The sequence below is a fragment of the Chenopodium album genome, chromosome 27, assembly GCF_948465745.1.
Source record: "Chenopodium album chromosome 27, dcCheAlbu1.1, whole genome shotgun sequence".
Lineage (NCBI taxonomy): Eukaryota > Viridiplantae > Streptophyta > Magnoliopsida > Caryophyllales > Amaranthaceae > Chenopodium > Chenopodium album.
In genome coordinates, this window is record NC_137860.1 from 20,007,092 (window position 1) to 20,034,890 (window position 27,799).

A 27,799-nucleotide genomic window follows, 5' to 3' on the forward strand; every position below is an offset into this window, starting at 1 on the left:
TAAAGACTCCCCTGGAATGTTCCCGACCCTGAGCAATCATCTCAACCCCGCTGCCATAGCATATCCACCATTCCAGGCTATATGAGCGGTCCTTCCTCCTCCTCTTCTTCCTCCTTCAACCTAGAATCGGCTTTTCACCACCTCAACCTAACTAACCAAAGAATTTTACAAGAAAATGAATATCAAAGCTATGTCTCCCAAATGTCCTACCAAAACCAAGTTGAAAGGGGAGACTTTCTCCCCTATGTCAACTATCCTAACCGGCCCGTTTAAGAAGGGCCGGTTGCGGGTTGGAACAACAACCAACCCACCTACCCCTATTGGCAAGGACCCCGTAGCTCCACTTCGGAGCTACGTTCCTTCCCTCCCTACGATTACATAACCCGGGGGTTGTGATTTTAGGGGGGACCCCTCTTACTACCACGTTCCCGAGACATGTGGTAGATTGACTCCCGATGACATCGATAACCTCATCCAAAGGGGATACTTCGGATTTCTACCCGGATATGATGGTGGTTGGAGTACTAGTAATGCGCCGGATTACAGCCATTATCGTAGTAGCCCCAACTATGATCTTCCTCCATACATGGATCAACCTTCCTACTACGGCGATGTAGATCCTAACTACAATTTATTGCTATCGCCGAGTAGGGAGGATGATCGGGAGTAGCCTTAGACATTGGTTTTTACCGTTCCCTTCTCTTCTTTCCCGTCATGTGTAACACCGAGGGCGGTATCGAATTCTAGCTTGGGGGGAGAGTTGTCCTCTTTGTGTCTATCTTTCGTGGGAACGGTATTCAAATGTCTAGCTTGGGGGAGGTCTAGGGGGTCTTTGTGTCTAGAGTAGGTTTTGGTTTTGATAGGATATGAGCTTTCTTGTGATGCTTACGTGCTATGTATGGAGAAGTTTGAGTTTGTATGCGGAATGTTTGGCATGAAAGGCTTAGTTTAGCCTTTGGGACTTGTGATAGGATTCATATGGTATTATGTTCTAGTTTTCATGTCTATTTTAGGTTGGTTGTTGCTCTTTTCACGATTATATGGCATGCCTAGGCTAGAACAATTGCATATTGATGTTTTTGTCTCACTTCTCCTTGTAACACCCCGACCCCAAACAGATTAGGGAGGGGCCTATTGTCACGAAATGCGCATCGAGGGCCAACAACTGTCCCCACAGACCAACACGAGTCCTTCCGGCGCATTTTGTCCTCACTCATGCGCACCCCGGGAAAATTTCCAGGAGGTCACCCATCCCAAGACTACTCCCAGCCAAGCACGCTTAACTATGGAGTATTCTTAGCATATGGGCTCCCTAAAAGGAAGATGCATCTTGTTGATATGAGTAGTATATCAAACTCTTTTAAAGCAATCATGAGGGGTATTACATACACCCCCACTTGAGAACGGCAACGCCCCCGTTGCGCCTGGAAGCCTGAGGACTCCAGTATTACGCCTAACAGCAACTGGGTAGCCAAAGTGTTACATCCAGTCTGGCTATGGCCATATGGCCCCAGAATTCTCCCCCGCTAGGCGACTGACATAGGATCAATTATCCACGGTCAGCACGCGGTCGCAAGGTTGCTCTGATACCATTTGTAACACCCCGACGCCAAACAGATTAGGGAGGGGCCTATTGTCACGAAATGCGCATCGAGGGCCAACAACTGTCCCCACAGACCAACACGAGTCCTTCCGGCGCATTTTGTCCTCACTCGAGTCCTTCCGGCGCATTTTGTCCTCACTCATGCGCACCCCGGGAAAACTTCCCAGGAGGTCACCCATCCCAAGACTACTCCCAGCCAAGCACGCTTAACTATGGAGTATTCTTAGCATATGGGCTCCCTAAAAGGAAGATGCATCTTGTTGATATGAGTAGTATATCAAACTCTTTTAAAGCAATCATGAGGGGTATTACACTCCTTATATGTGTGCTTTGGAGCATCTTATCCTTATGTATAGCTTTGATATGTTCATGTTTTTGGTTGGTTTGTATGATGGTTGGTATCATGGTATGGTTGGTATTGCTCTTGGTCTCTCTCTTGATGATGATTATTGATGATGATTAGTGTGGATTAATGATGATGGTTTTCCCTAATATCCAAATTTCTTTTTCTTATCCTCTAACCCCTCTAACATCCAAATTCCCTAATATCCAAAACCCTAATATCCAAATTCGTTAATTAGTTCTCCTTTCCCCCTTTTTCAGCTTTCAAAAAAAAATGGAAAAATGAGCTTTGAAAAACAAAAAAATGAGTTTGTTTGCCTTTGATCGGTTTGCAATGATGATATTGGATTGTATGTGGTGGATGCTTGTTTTCTTTTTGTAATAAAATTTCGAGCATGGTTTAGATGCCCTTAGTTGAACATAGAATTGGCTAGTTTAGGCTAGTGTGAGAATAACTTTCCCAAATGTACGAGACTTAAAGTCTAGGTTTGTGGTAAGATGGTGTCTCCTATCTCAAAGGAATTTGATCCCCGAAAGGTAGTATTTGATCCCATATTGTTCTAAAAAGCGAGGTTCTAATATTTTTCAAGCCCACTACATTTTGCATGAGTGGCAAGGATCCTCTTTGATTTAGTACCTAGATCGAGAACTTGAGTCTCAACTCCCAAGACCGTGGCCTAAACTACTCCTAGTATTGATGAAGGGTGTCATGAATTGTTTATTCACAAAAGGGTAAGGCATATTATTTTTCCTTATTTTAATTATTACTATTTCCATAGTTCAATTTTTAGTTCATTGTATTTAGTAGTTAGTGATGTAAATACCCAAGTTTGTATTCTACTCTTCTAAGGAAAAAAAGAAAAAAAAAAGAAAAAAAAGGAGAAAGAAAAGAAATGATGTAATGTCACCACCCTAGCAACTAAACGAGCTTGGGGGTGTATCTTTAAAAAATCATTCATGGTTGTAACTTGGGTCAAGGTTAGAAACCTCTTAAGGTTTGCTCTTAATGATATACATCTTAGTTTGTCTCAAATTGCAAAACACTTCTAGTTCTATTTATGCCTTAACTTTGTGTCGTAGTCCTTGAGTTTTATAATGATTAGGAGAGTAGTGGAAGCCTTTGTCGGTGGAGGGAGTTGATTCACAAGCATATGGAGAGGGTACTTGTTCATTGAGATGTCGAGTGTTTTGAAACCCGCTTCATCTATGTTTTTCCGGCTCCTTCGAGGAGTCACGAGACACTACCATTAGGGGGGATTTAAACTTTTTGATTGGGACGCGGTAAGATGTGTTGAATAGGCTTGAGTTGAGTATTTTCGAAAAGGTTAGCTAGGCCTTGGCTAGTCATGACCGTGGTTGATCTTAGGCATATACCTCATGCTCGAGTTTTATTGCTTAAGGATTCTTGTATCTATGCATGTGCTTTTCTTTGAGCAAATTGATCTTTGGGTTTGTTTTTGGGCTATGTGAATTGCTTGAGGACAAGCATTTGGCTAGCTTGGGGGGATTTGATAAGTGGTTTATTTGACCACTTATTGTGTCAATTTAAACCCGGTTTTGCATTCATTTCCCTTCTTTCTAACTCGTTTTTGAATGAAAATGTTTTATCTCGGCTTTGCCCCCTCTTGGTTTGTGTTTGTCCATATTTTGCAGGTTTATTGACTCAATTTGGCAAGCATTCGATGCATGGATTGTGTTCAAGGCAAGGAAATTAGAGAAAGGAAAGCTCGCTCCAGGTGGAGCGGGCGTGCACCTCTCAGGATCGGGCGCTCCAAACTTTCTGCCAAGTGCACCCTGTGAGGAGCGGGCGTGTACCTGTGAGGAGCGGGCGCTCCTCCCCAACCTTTCAAAACTACCTATATTCTGAAGTCAGCTGGAGAGGGCATGCAGCAAGCTGGAGAGGGCGCTTCTGGTTGTGGAGCGGGCGCTCCTCGCTGGGAATCCGTTTTCTTTTGACGGATTTCCCTATGTGTTTCGGGGAGTATAAATACTTCCCCTTGAGTTCATTTGTAGGAGATACAGAAATAGCCTAGTTTTTAGAAACTCCTCTTAGTTTGAAACATTAATTTAGCTTAGTTTTCATCAAATTAATCATTTGTAATAGTTGGTTTCAAGATTCATCCTCAAGATTTGGCACTTTGTATTCAACATTTTCAAGCTTCAATTAGTAACTTCCTTCTACTTGTCTCCAATTAATTTCTGATTTTATTTGTTCTTGCATGTTACTTGAATCTCTTTAGTTCTTGATAATTTGTTATTGGATAATAGTTATTTCAATTAATAACCACTTTTCCCCAATTATTGAAGTAGTCAGAACCCTAATACTTGGTTGCACGTTGATAAACATGAGTTGTGAGTAGTATTCTTGCTAGGGGTTGGGTGAAGCTCAACCTTTTGGGTTAATTATTGTTAGTTGAGACGATTAATACAAGAGGGGGGGTGAATTGTATTGAGTTCCTAATGACTACTTTTTGCGGATAAATAAACAATGCATATAGGAACTTAAAAGCACACGCAGAATTTACGAGGAAACCTTCCAGGGCCCAACTGGAAGTAAAACCTCGACCCTGCCTTAGGGATTTCAAACAAACAACTCCACTATAATAGGGCAAACACCAAGTTACAACCTATTAAACACGGACCTTTAATTTCACAAGTTCCTCACTGGAATTGCTACTTGATAGGACCCTATCCTACCCAACCTAAGCACCACACTCAGATTCACTCGTACTGCCAAAGTACTACACGTACTGCCAAAGTACAAACTCTTAGCCCCACCAAGAAGCCTACAAAACTGTGTATGAAATAAACAATAAACTCACCCAAATAACCCAACCTAATACAAGTGTACGACACCTAGTATGTTAGGCAAGCAATGCACGAAACCCGAAACTAATATGACAAGTTAGAAGCTTGGTAACTTTACTCAATTACGCACAGTGATTTTTTCACGCATAAACTCACGAAAACCTAAAACCATTTTGCTCTCTACTATTTATACAAGTCACACTCGTATAAAAAGTAGGTTTTCTAAAAGATAAATAAGATAACTTAACTTATCTTTGAAACACAGTTTTAATGTAAATCACATGAATAAAATCTTTTCCGGAAAATAAAGATAAAAAGATATTTTGTTAAAAGAATTATCTTTTTAAACAAACCGATTTAAAGGAAATAAACTTTTAGAAAATCTTTTCCTAAAATCTATCTTTTATTATTTTCCGTTTTATTTTATTTACCAAGCTAACTTGTCACGCTTCTAATAAATTTCGTGCAATAACCTACTTAACATATTAACAATAATTTAGAAAGATAAAGACCTTAACTAAATTAATAGCTAAGCCGCGCTTTTGTTCAGGCAGATTACTTGGGCTCCAAGCTTGTTGAGTTCCACCAAAGAACCTTAGCTTGCTGTCTTCAAGTTCCTGTTAGGGAACGTTCCTGTTAGGGAACTCAGTTCTTGTTAGAGAACTCTTTTTCTGATTTGTTTAACTTCTTTTATAAAGATCTCTTCATGTCTTCTTAGTTCCAACTACTTCTTCCATCACCATGATCAAATTCACCTAAACTAATCAAACACTTGAAAACCTTTATTAGTCGAGTTTGCTTTAGTTTAAGTTCCTCATCATCAAAACCTTTATGCTTCAACAATTATGCAAATGTGGGAGAAGCATTGATGTTTGTATTGCAATTAAATTGATTATATGAGATTGCTTGTTAGTTCTTCATGATAGGATTAGCTACCCTTGACTTAAGAGCTTGATAGCATGATATGCCTAGTTTGACATGGAAATGTAAATTGAGTATGTCATCACTTATTGCAATTTGATTATGTATCTTCTATTGCTAAACTAATGAGGAATCTAAGTTTGGTAGTGTGAGTTGTTTTCTAATTGCATGAGGTGATTACATATAGTCCTTGTTGTACCTTGTCTATTTTCCTCCCTGTTTACCTAATTGCCTTGGTTGAGTGGATCTCATTCCCTAGTGTCTTTAATTCATTAATTTAGAACCATAGTTTGTTTGTCTACTTGACGAATCCCAATTCACTATAGACTTCGAATTAGCTTAAGTGTTAAGATCTTTAGCAACCATATCCCGTTCCTTGTGGACCGAACTCTTACTTATCATTATGCTTGGTTTGTAGGGTGTTTGTTAATAAATGTGTTTGATTGAGTGTGGAATGTGTGACCGTTCTAACGCCCATCAATGAAGATACGTATCTCTTATGATTTTGAAGATTAGAAGGTTCAGAGTGAATCTTCCACCCTAACTTGGCTAAAAAAGCTTTATTTAGAGGCAATGTTTGTCTTAATCCTAAGCCCCCGAGGGCTTTAGGCCTACAAATTTTATTCCATGCTATTAGAGGACTCCCGTTTTTATCCTTTTCTTGTCTCCAAAAAAAGTTTCTATGGAGGGAATCTAATTTCTTAGCGATATCCGTAGGGATGAGGAAGGAAGAGCAGAGAAAAGAAGAGAGCGCTTCTAAATTGCTTTGAATTAGCGTGTCACAACCTGCTTTAGAGAGGTAGCCAGCTTTCCATTGTTGTATTCTATTTTGTGTGTTGTCAATTACTTTTTTGAAATCTCTTTCAAAGGGTAGTAAGAGCTAAAAAATACTCCCAAGTATCTCCCGAGCGATGAATTCGGCATGTTAAAATGGGCTGCTAGGTTTTGACGTCGCCTATTTTCAATTTGCCGGGAAAAAATAATTGAGGACTTGTGAAAATTAACAAGCTGCCCTGTCATACTACAAAAGTCATAAAGTACGCGTTTTAGGTTATTACATGCAGAAGAAGTGGCTTTACAGAGGACAAGACTATCATCTGTAAAAAGAAGGCAATGAATATTGAAAGACCGAGGTGTAATCTTAAAGCCTATTCCAGATTTGCAATTCATACTTTTTAGAGATAATTTCCTTATAAGAACCTTCATGCACAAAATAAAAAGATAAGGTGACAAGGGGTCTCCTTGTCTTAAACCTCTTGTGGGCTTAAACCATTCGGTGGTTTCGCCGTTTATCTTAAGTGAGTAGGAGACTTTGGTCACACATTCTCGGATCTAGTGAATCCACTTGGAAGGAAAGCCAAAGGCTGAAAGGGCTTCCCATAGAAAGTCACATTCAATCCTGTTATACGCTTTTTCCATATCCAATTTCAAAGCACACCAACCCGTTTTGTTTTTAGATATATGGAAAGTGTTCATGATTTCTTGAACTATAAGGATATTGTCATGAATAGAACGATCAGGAGTGAAAACATTTTGCAGTGGGCTTATTGTTCTTTGAAGTATGGGACACAAGCGAGCAACTATGATTTTCGAAATAGCCTAGTAAACTATATTAACCAAACTAATAGGGCGAAAATGATTTGGGTTTTCGGGGATTTCTATTTTCGGTATTAAGGTAATGATGGTATGGTTTAGGGACGGTGGTAAGCAGCCGTGGGATAAGAAACTTTGGATGGCAAGGGTAATGTCCTTTTCAATTACTGGCCAATAAGATTGAAAAAACTTTGCTCCAAAGCCGTCTGACCCAGGAGCTTTAGTGGGATTCATATCAAAGAAAACTGTCTTGATTTCCTCATTAGATACAGGGGCTAAAAGGCTATCACAATTCTCCTTTGAGGTAATTGGAGTAATGAAAGAGAGGTCGATATGTCTATTGTTTGGAACCTCAGACTTGAATCTACCTTGAAAAGAGTCAATTAACAGTTTTTGAATCTCGTCTCGAGACTCTAGCCAATCCTTAGTTGGGGACTTTAGCCTGTAAATTGAAGTAGATGCTATTTTTTTCCTCATCTTATTGTGGAAGAAGAGGGTGTTTTTGTCACCTTGAGACAACCAATTTTTACGAGAAAGCTTACCCCATTGATGTTAACCAAATAAAAGAAGCTTTTCTCTTTGACGAATCATTTTGTTAAGGTGGCTAACTAGGATAGGATTAAAAGGTTGGACACGCAGTGAATTCTCAAGGCTAGTGATTTTTTCTGCGTTAAGTAATAATTTGTTATTATTATTTCCATATCTTTTCCGAGCCCAATTTTTTAGTTCATGTTTAATGTGAATTAGCTTTTGTTGGATTCTATAAAACCTCGATCCTTGAATTGGATGGGGCCAAATCCTTTTGACTATATCATGAGATTTATTCCCTAGTGTCCAATGATTTTGGAAACGGAAAAGACGATGAGAAGTTAAGTGATCGTTATAATGAGAATCATAAATTAACAGCGCATGGTCCGAAATTGTGAAAGTACCAAAACGGACTTGGCTCTTGGGAAATTGCTGGAGGAAGGAGTAGCTACAAATTGCCCTATCTATCTTTTCGTATATTAAACTATTATTAGTGTTGTTTCCAAGAAATAGAATTTTGGGCACTTGGTATATCTATAGAGGAGGTAGTAGCTAAGAAATTTGGTAGTCGTTTTAAGTAATGGGGTAGAAAAGATCTCCCCCCAATCTTGTCTTCTGAAGACAACTAACCCTGGGATGCTTGCATTAGAACTAAATGAGGTAAGGTAATCCCGAAAATTATTTTTATCAATTTCTTGAGCTGGGGCATAGATGCCTGTAATTAAGAAATCAAGATTTAACGGCTTAAAGTTGAAATTTAAATGTGCACACCTATCTGTTAAGGTAGTCTGATTTATAGAAATATTTTCATCATTCCAACATACCCATATACCCCCTGAATGGCCAATAGGTTGTATTACCATTTTGTGATCAAAATGTAAGGCCCTAAGGATTTTCTTACTATTATCAGCATTTGTCATGGACCTCATGGTTTCTAGTACAAAAATAATATCCGATTTGTGTTTATTCTTTAGATGTACTAGTTCTGCTAAAGCTTCAAGCCTTTTCCCCCCTCGTATGTTCCAACTTAAAATTTTCATATGGATGATGTAAACATCATGTAGCAGGCCTTTGCCCCATAGTATCCATAGCGAGTGTCAAGCACTCGGTTCCATAGGGGTTTGGAAGCCCCATAACTATAGTGAGTGTTCTTACAATTACATTTTTGATGAAAATATAACAAACTAGAAACAACAATAAAATTACACATGGAACATGCATAAGACAGCCCTGTTAATGTATTCGGTGCTTGGATGGAAGATATATCAGCGTGCTGAAAGTGAGACCCATGTACTTGTAGTGGCCTATATAGTAAAAGACAACCCAAATAAGACAGTAAAACTAAGTTTTTAGTCAAAAAACCACGTAAGAAACCAGCATCAAGAGAGTAGAAACAATCATTGTAGTTCAAAGCTATAACCAGAGCAGTCTGGGGTGGCAATGAAGGGGAGGATAGAAAAAGAAAGCTATAACCTGGTGCCAGCAAGGGTGCACACAGTGGTTCAAAGGGATGTTATAGGCAACACAAATTAGAGAATCTAACTCCAAACCCAGAGAGCAAAAATTAATACAAGAATGCAGGAAGGTAAAAATGCCGTATACATAGCAACTACAAATCCAAAGCATAATATTAATAACCACTAAGAGCAGAATCAACGAAGAGGAAAAAACAAGGAACTTACAAAGGAGCAACCAAAAATTTAACTTAGAACAAAGAGTAGTCCCAATCATCCCAAAAACTAGCAAAAAGAGCATATCCAAAAACAAAATATAGGCATCCCATGAAAATTACAAGCAAATGCTTAGAAATGGAAAAAATTGAACAAGAATACATCATCCAAGCAACAAAATAGACAAGAGAGCCATGTAATCCATGGGAAGAGCACCAAGGGTAGTACACATAATGGCATAAGATGAGCCATATGCCATAAGCTACCGAATTTGTAGGCATGGAAAAAGCTCTCAATAAGGAAACCCACTCGAGAACATAAATCATAATAATAAACCCCATGCAAGGAGAAGTATCAGTGTTACAGCAAAGGCTAGCAATATAGACAAAAGTTGTCCTATAGTAAGAATTAGCTTCAAAGTGTTTCACATGCAAAAGAAAAGTCAACCCAAGGAGGAAAATATGAGCAAATTGATTCACAATCATGTGAGCAAGGGAATTAAAATTCCACAGTAGATAAAGCAAAGGCAAGCTATTAGAGTCGCTAATCAGTACAAGCAATTTGGCTTCAAATTGATTCTCACATAAAACAAAATAATAAAAATTAAAGGAAGAGAGTAAAGAGTACTTAGACTTAGACTATATACTTAATATATACTTAGACTATGATGGTGGGTTTGGTACTCCACATTATAAACCAGAAGCCCAAAAAGATTCACTTCAACAAGGAGTTGCAACCAAAAGAGGATGTTTATTCACAATATGCGGTTTTGGAACTGGCCACCTGAGAAATCAGACAAGAAGGTAAAAAAAACATATTGGACAAAAATAATTCATCCTGTAAACTAGAAGTACTATTGAGGCCATGATTCTTTGGTGTATAGCACCAAAATGTACGGCACTCGTTGAGAAAGGAAAGAGTTGACAAAGGTGATCCCTTCTCACAAGTGGTGCACAACTATGCACCAGAGGATCCAATCTTGACACATGACAATGAACAAAAGCTTATCTAAAGCAAAAACTAAGATGCTTATAATTCTCAAATAGAAAGCTATTATAACATATTGAACAAAATTATCGAGTTCTTACTGATATTCTTTTGGGTTAGTCTTCACAGCTTTTACTATGAGGTTCAATTGTTCACCAGTGACTGCTCTGATCACAACCAGCTCAACAGGTTTACCCTCCTTTTCCCATAATTCTTCAGTAAGCTGTCACACCAAAGCCAAACAGAGAAAATCATGTTAAAACAAATAATGGAAACTTGTTGGAAATAGATTGAGGTGCCTCACATTGGCAAGTATGTTAGTCAAATTGATGCATTTATGAAGGAAAAGTGGGTGTAAATTACAGTATTAATAAATTTAAAATAGTATACAGATTTCGAATGGGAAGAGCTTTTGGGAATGGAGGGAGTAACAAACTGGGTTTATGAAGCATAACAATTTTCCACTACTTTCATAAGTAGTCAAAACTTCAAATACTCACATCCATTAACATATACGGAGTACTTCATATAACACTTAGACACTTTCATGATTGCACCCAACATTTAAAATTAAAACCTCTCTAAATAAGTGATTGTTAAATTCCCAAGTAAATTATCATCCTTGCACCCAGAGCCTATATTTTCCGATTTACCAGACTCAAGTGTTTCATATATAGAACAACCCACCGTTCACTCGTTCAGTCATTTAAATCACAATTCCGGTCAGGATTTCAAAACAAGCATCTGAAAACTGCACCTAAATCCACAAGTCTGAACCTAATGGTTTACCATATAATGGCTAGGAAATTTAGGTTCTGTATAAAATCTTGTATTTGGTTCAAGTTTTAATAACTTTCAGAAGCCCTGGTCCTCAAGCAGACCCCCTCAAGGCCTCAACTACCTCGATAGTAAAAGAGAGGATACGGAGCTGCCAAACAGGAAATGACCTATAAACATCCAGGAGTAACCAAAAAAACAAAAACCTTTAAAATAATAAAGCAAATCTAAGTCCCTACGTCCGAAGCCACCCTTCACCACTAAGCATCCAATTAATACCTTCATCCCAAACTATATATATTAAAAATAAATCCAACCTAAACCACCAAAAATTCCCTTGCGTCACCAATGCCAACCCACAATCACCTACCTCCGTTGATCCCAATAAACCAACACCAAAGCACGGTTCCAAACTCCCCCACTATCAATCGTTCAACCACCACACCACTCTTGCAGTATCACCATTGCCAACACAACCACTTTCATTGCTCCACCATTGAAATTTGAAACCAACTCTAATCATTGCCACCATAATAACCTCCACAAACATCCTATTTATATAAATAAGAAATAAAAAGTATAACAGAGCTAGAGATGAGAGGGGGAAGACAGAAAGAAGATGAAGAAGAAAAAGCAAAAAGAACCAGTCACTAGAGCTGAGAGCAAATCTAATATCAAAATAAAATAAAAATAAAGCATAAAATATCTCACGAGAAGGAGGTTTGTTGGTAATGACTAATGAGTAAAGACCAACCAAACTTTTTGTTCAATTTGACCATTGAGATTCCAGATCTAGAGCCTGAGTGATCAAACATTCAAACTGAACCAAAAAGGTGGCAGATATTACAGAGGCTGAGAAGAAAATTTTTAAGAGAGGCGAGGTTTGAATGTTTGATGATGGTTGGGATATAAAAAAGAATTGAATTTTAAGGATGGTTTGAATATTACAGAGGTAAATTCACAATATTACATTCAGACCATCATTCTTGTTACAGAGGCAGCCTCTGTAAATTTATCATTTGCAATATTAAAGAGGCAGCAAAACAAGAATTGTGAATTTTAAGGGAGGCAGATATTACAGAGGCTGGAAATAGGCTAAGAAACAATGGAGGAAACTGAGAAAGGTGAAAGAAGATGGAAGGAGGAGCAATGCATAAGTGATAAGACATGGAAGGAAGGAGAGCAATGCAAAAATGATATGACAATCAGAAGGAGAGCAATGGACATTTTTCAAGTGATCTGGACAAGGACCTAGTATCACCATATCCCAAACTTAGCACGGGAATCAGTTAAGCAGACTTATCAAAAATACGTTAAACTTAAAGCTATAAGACAAAAGCACTAGTTTCACAAGATCCCCACTAAAAATCAATGCCTTCACATATTCAGCAATTCTTATACAGTTGCCCAAACATCAGCGATAATCAATGCCTTCTTATATTCAGCAATTCTTGTTTATATTCCCTACGTTCCTAAATAATTGCAACACTTGAGTTTGCATGTAGTTTTAAATAGAACTATGGGTAGTTGCTGAAATAGATAATATGTATGTGCAAGAGGGGTTAATGAGGGTATCATACTTGTTTGGAGATTGAGAAGGAAAAAAGAGCAAGTGGGGTTGGTGGAAGAGATAAGCAATAAAATAATAGTCTTCCTATGCTAAAATTGAAAATGTTGCAAGGATTTAAAAATCGACGAATGAGTCTTCTAAAAATTATTTAAACTGTTTCAAAAACCCAAGATGCATTTTCAAGAGCAATTCGGTCAATTAGGAATGGATCAATCCGAATGATCCCAGTACATCAAGCCCCTTTAGAGTGGTACAAGTATTCAGGAAAGGGAGTAAAATTTAGTATCTTTGGTTTGCATATGATAAACCTGCAGAAAAATTTGTTTCCAAGGTCCCTCAAAAAAACAAAGGATAAATACCTCCAGGCAGCTTCCAACAACACTTCCATTACAGTCAATAATAACATCACCAACATGTAGTCCAGCAATAAAAGCCGGAGAATTTGGTAGCACCTGTAAATAGAGGAATATTCACAAAGGCCATCAACAAGCCAATAAGATAATAGTATCATAGCAAGTATGAGAATTTTAATTTTCCACTCAGATTTATGAGAGGGTTTCTATATAAGGATATATTATATCAGATTATCAGTAAACGTACAAACAAGGAAAATGAAGAGTGGAGCAAACCCACACCCACACCCACACACACACACACAAAGAAAGTTAAATATCAGACAAATACATTGTACAAAACTCCAAACATAATATTATAATAAAAACAAATAATTAACAGTTGCCAAAAAGATGTCAAGCCACATTTACACTAATCAATCCAACTAAGCATAAGCTCCCATTTGAGTGTAATACACAAGCTTCATAATTACTGTAGGTAAATCAAGGTTCAAGGGCAATAAACCTCGGGTATATACCAAAATACGCACCACCATAATTTTCTTATAGATATATCTGCAATTGGATGTTTCAATTTAATGACGGAAGATACTACAACACTCACTTAAGAGAAGCAGAATGTAATGAACAGGAAAAAGTGACCAAGGATCTTAGAATAGATAAAGGAGAGACAAGGGTTTTCCAAAAAAAAAAAAAAAAAACAGTTTTCCACAAATTCTCTTCTTCCTTATCTCTATAATTCTGAATTTTCCAATTTATTCAAAAAATTCTTCAAACTCTATGAGAATGAAGTCATTAAGGATCAAGTCTCAAAATCAAAACCATGACAAAGGTATGATGATCATTCTTCTCTATTTTTTTCTTACACCCCCTCATTACTATTAATTCTGAAGTCAAAATGAAGACAGCTAGGCCAAATGTCTTCCTGTTAGCTTAGCTCCACTTTTTTTTTTTAATTATTTTTTTTGTCTTGCATACACTCAATACTTAATTAAAGATCACACCTAAGAGCATGTATCATAACCAATAGGCTAAATGGGCTCATGTACATGCCTAAAAACCTTTATAATTCCTAACTAATTTGTAGCAGCAGTAATTTACATTCTACCCAAGAATTACATTCCTCATCCTGTTTGATCTTTTGGATACATAAATCAATTAAATGTGTCATAATCCCCTTACAGTTGAAGTCCATATTTTATATAAGTCCCCTGTTGGATACACAGCACTCTGAGTCTCTGACATGGTTATGGACTCTTGGTACCTTAACTGTTGTCCAAAAACATTAAAAAAAATGGCCAAATGTGACATTCAAAACACAGTATTGAGGCTAAGTAGCATAAACTAAGGACAGCAAAGAAGTATTAAACATGAAAATAAGTATTTACTGTAATATTTACAAGATCTATTGCAATAATAACCAAACCAGCTGTAAATAAGACAGTGCAATCACCTGCACATGACTTCAATCAAAACATTTACTATGAGCATAAAGCATATTCAAACCTGTTTTACGACAGCACCTTTGACAACATGTGGGAAATGTTGGTTTAACTTTTCCAGCTCATACAAACTTTCCAAATATAGATCGATGACACTCAATCCGATCCAAGGACGTGGAAAATTTGGCTGGAGACAATGCATTTTACAAGTCAATTTGGAGCCATGAGCCAAAAAACTAACTTTCAAATAAACCACTAACTAGCTGAGTATTGGCATTACCGCTGTTTCTTGAGATCCCCAAAACATTTGTACGCTATGTTGATTGGAAGAAATGGAGTATATGAGGCATCATAGAAATTAATTCCAATAACTTCCCCAAAACAATTTATAAGAGGTCCGCCTACACCATTCTAACAGTGGGAGGAAAAAAACAATGTTTGTCAGAATTTTTAATTAATAACATTGTAATATTGCACCAATAGCAAGACATAATATAAAGATAATTATACAAGGATGCATTTGTACAAAGAAATACATAATGTCCAAGTACATTACGGGCATAATACAAATAGAGATATAAACGAAATGAAAATGGGAGTATTTAGGCGGGTTGCATTCTAAATTAATACGTGAAAAGAGAAAGAAAGAGCACCTTTTTAATATTGCAACTTGCACTAAGAAGCTCTTTACAGTCAAAGCTACAATCACCAAAGCTGGATGAAACATAAAGAAAATAACATGACAAAGACACAAATAGTGAAAACTGACAAGCCCTAAGATTAAAGAATCCAAAGTATTTCCTGATTCTTGAAGAGTACCTGAATTTACCAGGTGCAACCATAATATCATAGGAGTCTGCAAAATAGCGCCCTAAAGCGAAAACTTCCTCACCAGGATGAAGACTAAATCGATTTGATGATGAAGCTGAATCCTGATGTCCAGCAAATTGTGATGATTTTGGATCTTCAATACATCCAGGTTCATCAGGATCTAATGACAGAGAGACATCAATAAACCTAATAATAGATGCAGGTAGTGGTGCATCTGAGTTGATCATAATCATAGCAACGTTGTAATGGAAATCAACAGCTAAGACTTTGCCTTCAAATAATGTACCACCTGCCTTATACACAACAATCTGCAAGAATATGAGTATGTCAAAGCTACCAAATCTAGCATTTGCAAGGGCAATGAAGGAGATTCAAAGTTCAAAAATCCAACAAAACATGCAAGCAAAAACTGTAAGGCATGCACATTGCTTCTCATTGAACTTCACAAGTATATTAAGATCTACACAGATAATTACTAACCTTGATATCATCAGCTACCTTAGCTGCACCACTTGGACACTGTAAGGATGTAGCAGAAGTCAAGATAGTAGCCATAAAGGTGCCACACCTATGTTCACACTCCATGATGAACCCAGAAGAAATAAATAATTGTTTGTCACCTGGAGATAAAACATTCAACATGCCCAATTAATAACAATCTGAAAAAAATAAATAAACAAATATATAACAGGTGACTTGTTCACTTGACAGATATAGAATGTAAAGTGGAGCCAGGTAATTTTAAATCAAAACAGACAGGTTTTATAGTCAATACTAATAGTCCAGAAATTATTACAACATGAATGATAGCTAACAGGACTCTTTAATACAATTTCTAATGGCTAGCAAATATTGTAGTAACAAACCACTAACATCAGCTTAAATTGGCCAATCAAGTGTTTATCAATACATAGATCAAGCCATTAAAAAGTTCTAAAGGGGAGCTCATGATGCATATACTGTTCTGCAAAGTTGCAAGCTCACCAGAGACAACAATGAGCAATGGATCAAATTTTATAGAGAAGTCAATAAGCTCATTCAATACAAAGCCTCATCAATCATTAATTCAAAAAATCAAAGGGTCCAATACACTATTATATGGTTATACACAACAATAAACATTTTAAATATGACATAAGAAGCTAAGAACTGGAACTGTACAGTAAACATATCGTCTATGAACTGCAAACTTGAAGAGGAACATTAACAAACAGAAGATAAATAAAATTAAGAGATCAGCAAATTTTAATAACAATCTCAAGCATTCAAGATGCTTGAGCTCTTCCAGAAGCTAACAATTTAAAAAACTAATAAATAAATTCTTTAGATACTCTTTCCCTTGCCGGTTCCCCCTAATTTATACAAGTTTCGGGTTTTTTTTCCCCTCTCTCTTATAATGGATCCTCCCCTTCCTCAAGCAGATCCAAACATAATTATAGAGCGTACACAATTTTTTTCCCTCACTGACCTAGTGCTTAACATTCTCTCACTGGGTTAGGAAAAGGCACACATTCTCTCACTGACCTAGTAGCAGCAATGTGCTATTCCCTCCTCTACTGAGTAAAGGACACCAAGCCATGGAAATACACATACAAGAAGTTGTAAACTAGGCTATACCGTTATAATTATCAACAACTAATGAAGTAGACCAAGAGGAGCTACAACTTCTTTGAACTTTGATTCAAAAAGAAATTCCAAATCCCACGACAAAGGTAGTACCGTAGTATTATGAAAGAATTGAGCGAAAACAAGATAATACAAATTATCTGTCTAATTTTATTCTTAATAAAAATCATGTGTACTAGAACTTAGATGATATGGTATAATTTCCAAAATGCCTGTGGACAAGTTGACATCTCAAATAAATCAATTAAATTTATTTGTTGGCATGAAGGGTAAAACTTGGAAAACAATATATTGATAGCGCATGTATCCCAAACTAATACAAATAATTTCCCAACAACTAACGTAACACAATTACAACCTATCATAACTAGGTATGCAATGTGCAAAGGAGTGCGGCTGACGATGATAAGTCATCTCAAAGAACAGAAAATGCGTATCTCATAATATTGACACAATGGTCATTGGTCAAGTATCGATTACACTTTAACAAACTAGAATCAGAGAAAGAGATTGTGGTGTAAATCACCAACTTCTTAAACAGTCTTCCTATCTATGTTACTTCGACACCACTCTGGTGACGCGTGTTGGATCCTCTAACACTTTGACACAACATGACACCCAAATATGTAGTGGCCTTATATTGCAATGAACCCACTCCCACCACCCGTGACACTCACCTACAGCAGGCGTCAGAGAAGGCAGCAGGTAGGAGCAGACCAACAACAACAACAAACCGTGGCCACAGCAAGGAGAGACAGAGGACCGTTAAGAGGCAGACAAGAAACTTTAGGCTATTTGTTTGTATTGTGCTAAAGTGGAAAGAAGACGAGAGTAGTACTTGTAGTAATTAAGGCTTTGTTGCCAATTCTTGCTTTGTAGTAGTAGTATAAGTAGTGTGGTCTAGTAAGGAGAGAGTATGCAAAATATTGTTGTAGAGGATTCTTGGAGAGTAATGGCCTAAAGCCATTTACGTTGTACGCAAGCTTTATGCTTTATCAATCAAATTAACCTTCTGACCAATTATCATTATCTAAACCACCACGTTCCTTGCAGTTGGTATCAGAGCAACCATGGCTCCGACAGTCACCGTTGAACGAATAATCGCGATAGAGGAACGAGTAGAGGAGAATTGTGAGAAAATCGGGGAGGAAGAAAATTCTCTCGGGCATGTTTTACTGAAGAACCAAGACGAAGAGGCTCGCAAAAACAGAGCCGCCATCGACGACGTCAGGAGGTGCTCGAAGGCCGAGTTGACCGGTTCCGCACCGAACAGTTACAACAGAACGCGTTAATAAAGAACCACCGGGACAAATTTTTTGAAGAAATTCGAGGAGTCTTAGCCACCATCAAAAAATCTGGGCAAAAAACCAATCACGGTGAAAGATGAGGTGGAGGGTGGAGCAACCGCGGAATACGGTGGGCTTCAACGAGTCGCCGCGAGGTGCTGGTGGTTTAAAGGAACCACCGCTAGCGGGCTCCGTTTTGGCAATTAGGAACCCGGAAATGGAGGAAGATTCGGTAACCAAAACGACTCCTACAGCGACCACCGCAACAACAACCACGACAATCACGAAAATGGGAAATACCGAAAGCTTGACGTGCTGACGTTTGACGGGTCCGATCCGGATGGGTGGATCTTGCGAGGGGAACAATATTTATAGTTCTATCGGCTTTCGGATGTGGAGAAGCTACAGGCGGCGATCGTGGCTTTGGACGGCGACGTGTTGAGGTAGTACTAGTGGGAACACCACCGCCGGCCGGTCATTAATTACGAGGACATGAAGCTGCGCGTTCTTACTCAATTCAGAACCTTACACGAGCAATGGCTCGCAGTGGAACAAACGACCACGGTGGTGGAGTACCGTCGAGTCTTCATCGAGAAAGCCTCCCCCTTGGTGGACATTCCAGAAAGTTTGATGAGAGGACATTTCATCAATGGCTTAAGGAGGAGGTAAAGGTAGTGGTTCGGTTGCTAAACTTGATTACCCTAGAAGATACCATGGATTTGGCAATTCGGGTAGAAGAAAGGAACCGGGTTAGTGGTAACAAGAAAACGGGTAGGCATCCCTCAAATCTGAACCTATTCCTATTTTAATCAAAGTCCAGCCTCCACTCTTCTTGGATTGGGCCAACCCAAAACTCAAGATCCTCTAACCTAGTTTTTAACCCCACAACATCTAACCCACAAAATACCCAAACCTTAACTACAAACACTCAGCCCTTCGACCCAAACACAAACACATTTCAGTACCAGCCCAACCGATCCTACACACACACGAACCCAACCCAAACTCCAACCCACTCCTACCAAAATCGAACCTACTCAAGCTCAACCAGATTTAGCGGGGAAGTGCGACGCTTAACCGAGAAAGAACTTCAAGACAAAGGGGCGAGAGGCCTTTGTTTTAAGTGCGACTGACGGTGGACGGGTCCCACTCACGTCTGCACAGCCAAGAGTCTAAGCGTTCTACTCGTGGAGGAAGAGGAAACGGAGGATGCGAGCGAGTTGATGGTGCTAGAGGGGTCGGCAGCAGGGGAGTTGCCAACTACGATGTCGATGAATTCAATCGTCGACATATCTAATCCGAAAATCATGAAGCTCACTGGAGCAATATGAGGGAAACCGGTGGTGGTAATGATAGACCCCGCTAGCCACCCACAACTACATTTCTCTTCGGGCAGTAGAAGAATTGGGAATTTCGGTGATCGGAGATGGTAACTTCGGGTGTCCTTGGGTAACAGTGAGATTATTAAAGGGCAGGGACATTGCGTGGGGGTCCAGCTAAAGATGAGTGATGAATTGACGATGGAAGAAGAATTTTTACCCCTCATATTTGGAAATTCTGACGTAGTACTCAGCGTGCAGTGGCTGGAAAAACTGGGGTCGGTGTCGACAAACTGGAAAGATGAGCTTTTCGATGGAAGGGAGGACAGTGACTATCAAGGGTGATCCGGGCTTGGCTCACACAGAGATCAAGACTATATTTAAGACTTTTAGAAAACAGAAGGGGGGGTTGTTGGTTGAGTCAAATCAGCTCGAAGATGAAAAAGAGAAGTCAGTGAGTGAACCACCTGAATTTTCACAAGGAATACCAGCAGAATACAGTGAGGTGTTTGATGAGGTGTTTGATGAGCTTCTTGACTTCCACCTTGAGGACAAGGTGGCTCTTTTGGGGGGCGGTATTGCAATGAACCCACTCCCACCACCCGTGACACTCACCTACAGCAGGCGTCAGAGAAGGCAGCAGGAGCGGAGCAGACCAACAACAACAACAAACCGTGGCCACAGCAAGGAGAGAGGACCGTTAAGCACCGGGGGCAGACAAGCAACTTTAGGCTATTTGTTTGTATTGTGCAAAAGTGGAAAGAAGACAAGAGTAGTACTTGTAGTAATTAAGGCTTTGTTGCCAATTCTTGCTTTGTAGTAGTAGTATAAGTAGTGTGGTCTAGTAAGGAGAGAGTATGCAGAATATTGTTGTAGAGGATTCTTGGAGAGTAATGGCCTAAAGCCATTTACGTTGTACGCAAGCTTTACGCTTTATCAATCAAATTAACCTTCCGACCACGATATCTGAACCACCACGTTCATTGCATAAAGCTTGGAAAACAATATATTGATAGCGCATGTATCCCAAACTAATACAAATAATTTCCCAACAACTCACGTAACACAATTACAACCTATCATAACTAGGTATGTAATGTGCAAAGGGGTGCGGCTGACGATGATAAGTCATCTCAAAGAACAGAAAATGTGTATCTCATAATACTGACACAATGGTCATTGGTCAAGTATCGATTACACTTTAACAAACTAGAATCAGAGAAAGAGATTGTGGTGTAAATCACCAACTTCTGAAACAGTCTTCCTATCTATGTTACTTCGACATCACTCTGGTGACGCGTGTTGGATCCTCTAATACTTTGACACAACATGACACCCAAATATGTAGTGGCCTTATATGAAATTTTTAAAAATCTGGAGTGTCGAAGGATTCAATACAGTGTTGGACACGACACCCAAATAAGAGTCTTGCAAACATAGCTTCCTATTGTTCTTTCATTCCTCCAATAATCATCTTTTTCTAGAAAATTTCAAATGTACACCGGCAAGATGGCAACATTCATGAAACCGCAACAATAAGATGATAATTATTGCAGATTAATCTTTGATGATAATATCCTGCAATGTTTAGCTCCAAGGATTATTAATCCTTATATTGTTAAAATGATAATTGATAATACTTCCTACGTTCACCTAATATGCCAAAATGACGAGTTTTACGTTTTCCAACACACAAGTGACACAAAATTATATAAAAAGTTGGCATCAACCAAGACAAATCAAATAAGATCCACAAATCTTTAATTTTTTTTTTTTTCGCGAGTGAATGAATGTAAAGTTCAATTGTTGCAAAATTAGGGAACGAAGGTAGTATAATGTTCCATAGGATAGCGGAAAGAGGACTTATATTGCCAGTTTTATATATTATATCATCCAACCCAGCATTCATATGAAACAATATACAGCTACTGGAGGTAAACGCCGGCAGTGCCTACATGTATTTGGAGGTAAACGCCTCCACCACCCATACTACAAGGCAACTCTATAGTGCCTAACTGAAGTAATAACGCGGCCACAAAACGCAAGAGAAAGAAAAGGCAGAAAGACCAATGTACCTGAGTAGGAAATCAGACACACAACACTTGATGCCGCTTTAAGGACTGATTTTTTGGTATCCACGTCTAATTTAGCATGATCTTCTGCAGTAGAAGAGAATCTCCCAAAATTGTTTATAACAAATTTATACCCGCGGATATGCCCGTCTCTGTTGCAGGGCATGTTCGTCCCTGAGGCAGAACAGGAGGATTCAATACATTATCCAAGGGTTGTGCAAACACTAGCAACCAAATTTGATTCGAAAAATACATAATTATAGGATTCAACACATTATCCAAGGGTTGTGCAATACATTAGCAACCAAATTTGATTCGAAAAATACATAATTTTAGGATTCACTAATCAAATTAGGCTCATAATATTCTTTTCTTTTGGTTATCTTAGAATTTAGAACCAATAGTTGAGATTTTTGAACCCTACACTTAATGCATTGACAATTAAATTAAATTGTGAAATTGATATGATGATAACAAAAACCAAACAACTTACCTCAGAAGCTGCTTCAATGGGGTATGCAAATATTAGATTCAACGGAGAACGTGAACTGCGCTTCAATTGGAGAACGTTGAGTGCGCTTCAACGGAGAACTGAGAGAGAGACTGAGAGAGCAATTCAATGGGTTGGACGCCTTGGAGTTAAAACTCTACTAAAAGCCATGGGCCACTAATACTAGAGGTGTCAAAACCGACTCGAAAAAAACTATCCCTTTCCAACTGTAACCGATCAGAGAAATTGAAGAGCCAAATCCGATATGTAACCGAACTGAACTCAATTCGAAATCGAACTTGACCCGATCTGAACTTAACCCGACACCGATTTGATCCGAACTGAACATAACCCGAATCCGATTTGACTCAACCTGAAGTCAATCCGAACTGATTTGACCCGACCCAAGCTCAACCTGATCCGAAATTTACCCAAAAAATAACCGATCTAAAACGATCTGTTTTGACCTGAACTGATATTGACCCGACCCAATTTTAACTTGATTTGATTTTTACCCAAACCGAATTAAACCCGACCATAATTAATTATTGATCTTTTTATTCCAGTTTTTATACTATTATATTTACTAATTAAAGTTAACTTTTTTTACTACAAAGAAATAATCCGAGTAACAAGTTTACTTCATGTACATATCAGTTATATAAAATTACTTTCTAATCTTTATATTCGTCTCATCTAAAATTTGTTACAAATAATTTGTAACATTAAAACCTCTTCTTTCAAAATGTACTTCTTAAAATTTCTTCAAATTATATTATAGTTATTTGGAAAAGTCATTTTTGTAATGTGATTAAAAATACTAAGTACCTTTCAATTAAATTAATATGCATCTTGAACACGTTTTAATATTAGTTATATTTTATTATTAAATCATTAGAATAATTTCGCTTTATGAAACTACTTAAACTACTTGAGAGGTAGTTGTAACTTGTAAAATTTCTTGTCAAGTGTGTGAGAATTATATATACTGTGATAACAATTGGAATGAATTAACTTCAAATTTAATAGACATCAATTTTGTATTGCAAATATGCAACTCTAACAAATATCTTATACAAATTTAATTAGTAATAAAGTAAACTAATTGTACAGAACTCATAGCCTCATAAGATTGTATAATTGAAGAGTTGTAATAACCTTAAAAAGATGACTTTTTTATTTGTATACATTACCATAAGTAACTATCATTTGTCAATATATCATAGCTCATTGTTTATCGTCTCACTTATATAGGTATGATAAGTCATCGATAATTATTCAATCTCAATTTGCCTCAAAGATAAACATTACACATATCTTGATCAAATGAGAAAACTAAAACTTCGTACTTGGTAATAAATAATCAAACAATAAAAATATATGATACGACTTGATATTAACCCAATAATAAGGTAAAAACTCTTCTTCAAAAAAAAATAAAGGTAAAAACTCAATAATAACTCTAGCTTAACAATAACCTTATTTAGATATGAATTTGGTCAACTCGACCAAAATCCAGCCAAACACAGAAAGGAATTGAATCGAATCGAACTAACCAATTAATGAACCATCAGATCAACCTTAACTTAATCAAACCGAACTTGACCGAACCGAAATCATCTAACCAAAATCAACCGACCCGAAATTAACCCGGTTAAATCCGACTCATATCCGACCCAGATCGATAGACCATGACCCGAATTTGACCCGACCCGATCCGAGTTAAAAGAATAATTTTGATGTGAACATATCCGATCCGACGGACCTAACCCGAATAGACCCGACCAAAACTCCATCCGGTTATCCGAATTGACACCATTAGCCACTACAGTAACTAATGGATTAGATCCGTCTAATGGATTTGTCTTCAAAAAAAAAGGAATCGTCTAATAAATGGGGTGGATCTTTATATAATCGTCCAATTATATAACTTTATAAGGGTTTGATTTAAAGAAAACTGTTTTAAAAAATATGAGTATTAGTTTTCCTTATTATTCTACTAGATGTAAGCCCGTGCGATGCACGAATTTAGTTATTATGATGTGTGGATCGCTATGATTTTTAAAAATCACAATAGTTACTTACAATAGTTATTATGTTCAAAATAATTTTATTGAGAATCTTGAAAATAATTTATTTTTTAAAAAAAATGTTAAATTAATTTACAATCTCATATTTTTTTTCATGGAAAGACAATTATTTTTTTATGATTAAAACAATTTAATAATACATTCGTTATTTTGCTGTATTTTAATTCTTAATTAAATTGTAATCCTTTTATTTAATTCATGATTTTTATATTTATGAATTTCATTCATTGGATTATTGGATAAAATTCCTAATATCATAAGATAACATTTTTTTAACACTAAAGTTATCTTTCATTATTTTATTTATTTTACTTGGCACTTGAAATTAAAATCTCAAATCTTACTCGTTAATTTTGCTTGTCTGGAGATTGAAATTTTTAATTAAAAAATAAATTACAAATCTACTTTTTATTGGTTGAAATAAGTCCTCTGCTTATGCGTTTTTAAAATAATCCTTGTTTTTCAAATGTTATCCCATTTAGAAGCTTGCGACTATTAAAAGTTAGAGGGAATCTTGTGAATTTCTGTCTATGTATAAGAACAAACATAGTCGTATGAGATTTAGTCTTATTTGTCTCGATGAGTACATTATTAATATCTAAATTTTATAATATTTGCTAGTTTGAGATTAAAGATATTTCCCATATATGAAAAAAAAAATTAATTTTTAAATTAATTTAAATTTTAATAGCTCGAGATATTTTTTAGCTCTTAAAAATAAAGATAATTATTAGTTTTTTTTAGGAAAAATTTCCACCATTAATCCCAACTTTGCTCCATCCGCCGATATTAATCCCAATTTTAGTTTATTCCCTATCACTCCTAACTTTGCACCCTATTAATTTTTATCACCCCCAACCGGTCATCCAACCTGATGTAGGAGGTTACCAGACACGTGTCAATGCGTGATAGGTTTTTTTTTAAAAATAAAAAATAAATAAAATTTTTAAATTAAAACCCTAACCCATACCCCAGCAAGTGGTAGCCCCTGCCTTTACTAGTCCCCTCGAGCGTCGGCCGCCGCCAGACCCCCTTCCCCTACTCCGTTGTCGGCGTTTGTCCGAAAAGCCTCCCCTTTCCCCTTAAAACCTCCCGTAACCCTCCCCCTCCCCTCTAAAGTAGCGCAACTCATCAGCCAACACCGTACCCACCTCTGCTTGCAACCATCCACCTCAATTCGCCACCAGCCATCAGCCGCAATTCCGCAAACATCTACCACCACAATTCGCGCATTCAACAAAACCCAGCCCGCAACTCCGCCAACAACACCAACTCACAACTTCGCCAACAACACTAGCCCGCAACTCTACCAACAACACAAGCCCAATGTCAACCACCAACACTACTCCCTTTACGCCGCTACCGGAACGAAGGTTAGGGTTCTTCCACGCCAGATTCCAACTCCCCTTCCCTTCTTCCCCGTTGAATTTTGACCACCTTGCTCCTTCTCTGTCAAATTCCGACCACTTTGTTGCCTTGTCCGTCTAATTTCGACCACCTTGGTGATCCCGAGAGTGGGGTTAGGGATGAGATGTGGTGGTGGTTGACAGGCTAAAGTCGTATCACCTAATCAAAAGTAATTACCTAAGTCCTCTAACTAAAGTAGATAGGGAAGTAGGGTCGATCTCCACAGGGAAACAAGTTTTTCTACCTCTAATTAATTAATATAGTCTAAATTATTAAGGTAACCAATATTTGTTGTGATTATAAACTATACTACGAAGATTATGAGTAAAGAGAATAATTAAGGAAGAAAACAATAATAATAAAGCCTAGGGCATAGGTTCACTAATAAACAATATTCCAGGGTAAAACACAACAATCAATCATCAATGCATTAATAAATCAGATCATAAAGGGCTTTCGCTACGTATTACAATCACAGAATTAATTTACCGGTATTAAATCTCATCTCTCGAATCTCGACCTAACCATTTATAAATTAATCTGCCTATTGAAACTAAGCCTAAACGTCAATTCTCATCTCTCGAATCTCGAATCAATATTGCTAAACTCATACAATTAAACCTGGCCAAATCTAATTGCATAGCATTTAAACAATCAATAGGAAATCAATTAAGCATTAATGATCAACAATCATAAAATTACCCCTTACATATTATTTATTAGATCCCCAAAAACCCTAGAAGGAAAACTACTCAGACATAGTTAAAACTAAGCAAAACATAATAATTAAGCAAGACATGAAGAAATTGAAAGAAGAAAATACTGAGATTAATTAAGAGAGAAATCGTACCAAGACGGCGAAATTACAGTTGAGTTAAGGAACAAGAGAGAATAAAAGTCTAGAGAGAGAAAGTCTAAGTAGAGAGAAGGGGAATAAAAACTAGAGTAAGAGAGTAATAAAAGAAGTTGTCTAATCTTGCCTAATAAAATTACATTTATACTGAGCAAGAAGATCTCCGCTAAAACAAAAGCAAAACGGAAAACTAAATTCCTAAAATCAACACGCGCCCGGTCGGGCGGTGGCTCGCCCGGCCGGGCGCGCCTTTTTCTCTTCAAATGCCTTCTCGCGCCCGGTCGGGCGGTGGCTCGCCCGGTCGGGCGCGCCTTTTTTCACCAAACCTACGCCAAAGCTTTCTTCTCGCGCCCGGTCGGGCGGCATTACCTTTCTACCGCGCCCGACCGGGCGAAGGGCAGCCCGGTCGGGCGCGCCTTCGGGCGAAGCCTCTTTGCACCGGGCTTGGACTTCAATTAGGCCAATCTGGATTTCCTCTTCGGGTCTTGAATACTTGGTCCAAATGCTCCGGTATCACATAAACCGAGCCCTTAATCACCGGCTTGATTACTCTAATCGATCTTGGGATACAAAGAATGGTCGTGCTTCTCCAATGCTCGTAGTTGCTCCATAAAATCCCGGGAAAATGCTCCAAAGGTGCAATTCCCTACAAAACTCAACCAAAACTACGAAAACACTAGATAACACCAATTAGTAATAAAAGTAGCTCAAAAGAGCCAAAAACACTACTAATTATGACTAAGGGACGGGGGTAAATATATATATATAAAATGAACACATCAAACTCCCCCAAGCCAAACCTTTGCTTGTCCCTAAGCAAAGAGCTCATCAATGAACATATAAAACATGTCTCACCCCAATATAAAAATCAAGCACAAACGATTCATGGCAAATCAAGTGAACATGCTTCAAAATCAACCAATCCTATCCATCTAATCACCCTTCCTCCCCAACAATTGTCAAGTAGAGCAAACCAAATGAGCATATAGAATTCAAGACTAGTGCTCACACACTCAACTCTCATTTATGTGGCGAGTAAAAGATGTACTCGATCGCTCTCCATCCCAACCCCTTTATGTGAACAATGCCCTCCTAAACTCACAACACTCGTGTGTTTAAAAAGACATACACTCAACCTATTAGTCGACTCGGAATACGTCAAGTCATAACTTGCATTGATAAACAACACTTTCACATTTACACAACTCTCTGCACAAGGTCAAAAGGTCTT

At 37.8% G+C, this 27,799-nt stretch overlaps 1 protein-coding gene across 3 annotated transcripts; it reads right to left on the bottom strand.

Annotated features, from left to right (window-relative positions):
• Positions 1-9,846: 9,846 nt before the first annotated feature.
• On the bottom strand, positions 9,847-16,035 carry LOC145621466 (putative protease Do-like 14). Of its 3 annotated transcripts, none has more exons than XM_081676200.1 (6): positions 15,248-15,549; positions 14,875-15,005; positions 14,659-14,781; positions 13,159-13,251; positions 10,554-10,675; positions 9,847-10,248 (listed from the first exon to the last, which is right to left on the bottom strand). In XM_081676200.1, exons 2-6 carry the CDS (start codon positions 14,899-14,901, stop codon positions 10,185-10,187), a joined length of 429 nt encoding a protein of 142 aa, XP_081532326.1. In that variant the 5' UTR covers positions 14,902-15,005; positions 15,248-15,549; the 3' UTR covers positions 9,847-10,184. The 3 variants fall into 3 exon arrangements, with proteins under 3 accessions (XP_081532326.1, XP_081532323.1, XP_081532322.1); XM_081676197.1 differs by lacking the exons at positions 9,847-10,248; positions 10,554-10,675 and adding an exon at positions 15,906-16,035 and having other exon boundaries at positions 15,248-15,308; positions 15,414-15,733; XM_081676196.1 differs by lacking the exons at positions 9,847-10,248; positions 10,554-10,675 and adding an exon at positions 15,906-16,035 and having other exon boundaries at positions 15,248-15,733.
• Between the last annotated feature and the right edge of the window lie 11,764 nt (positions 16,036-27,799).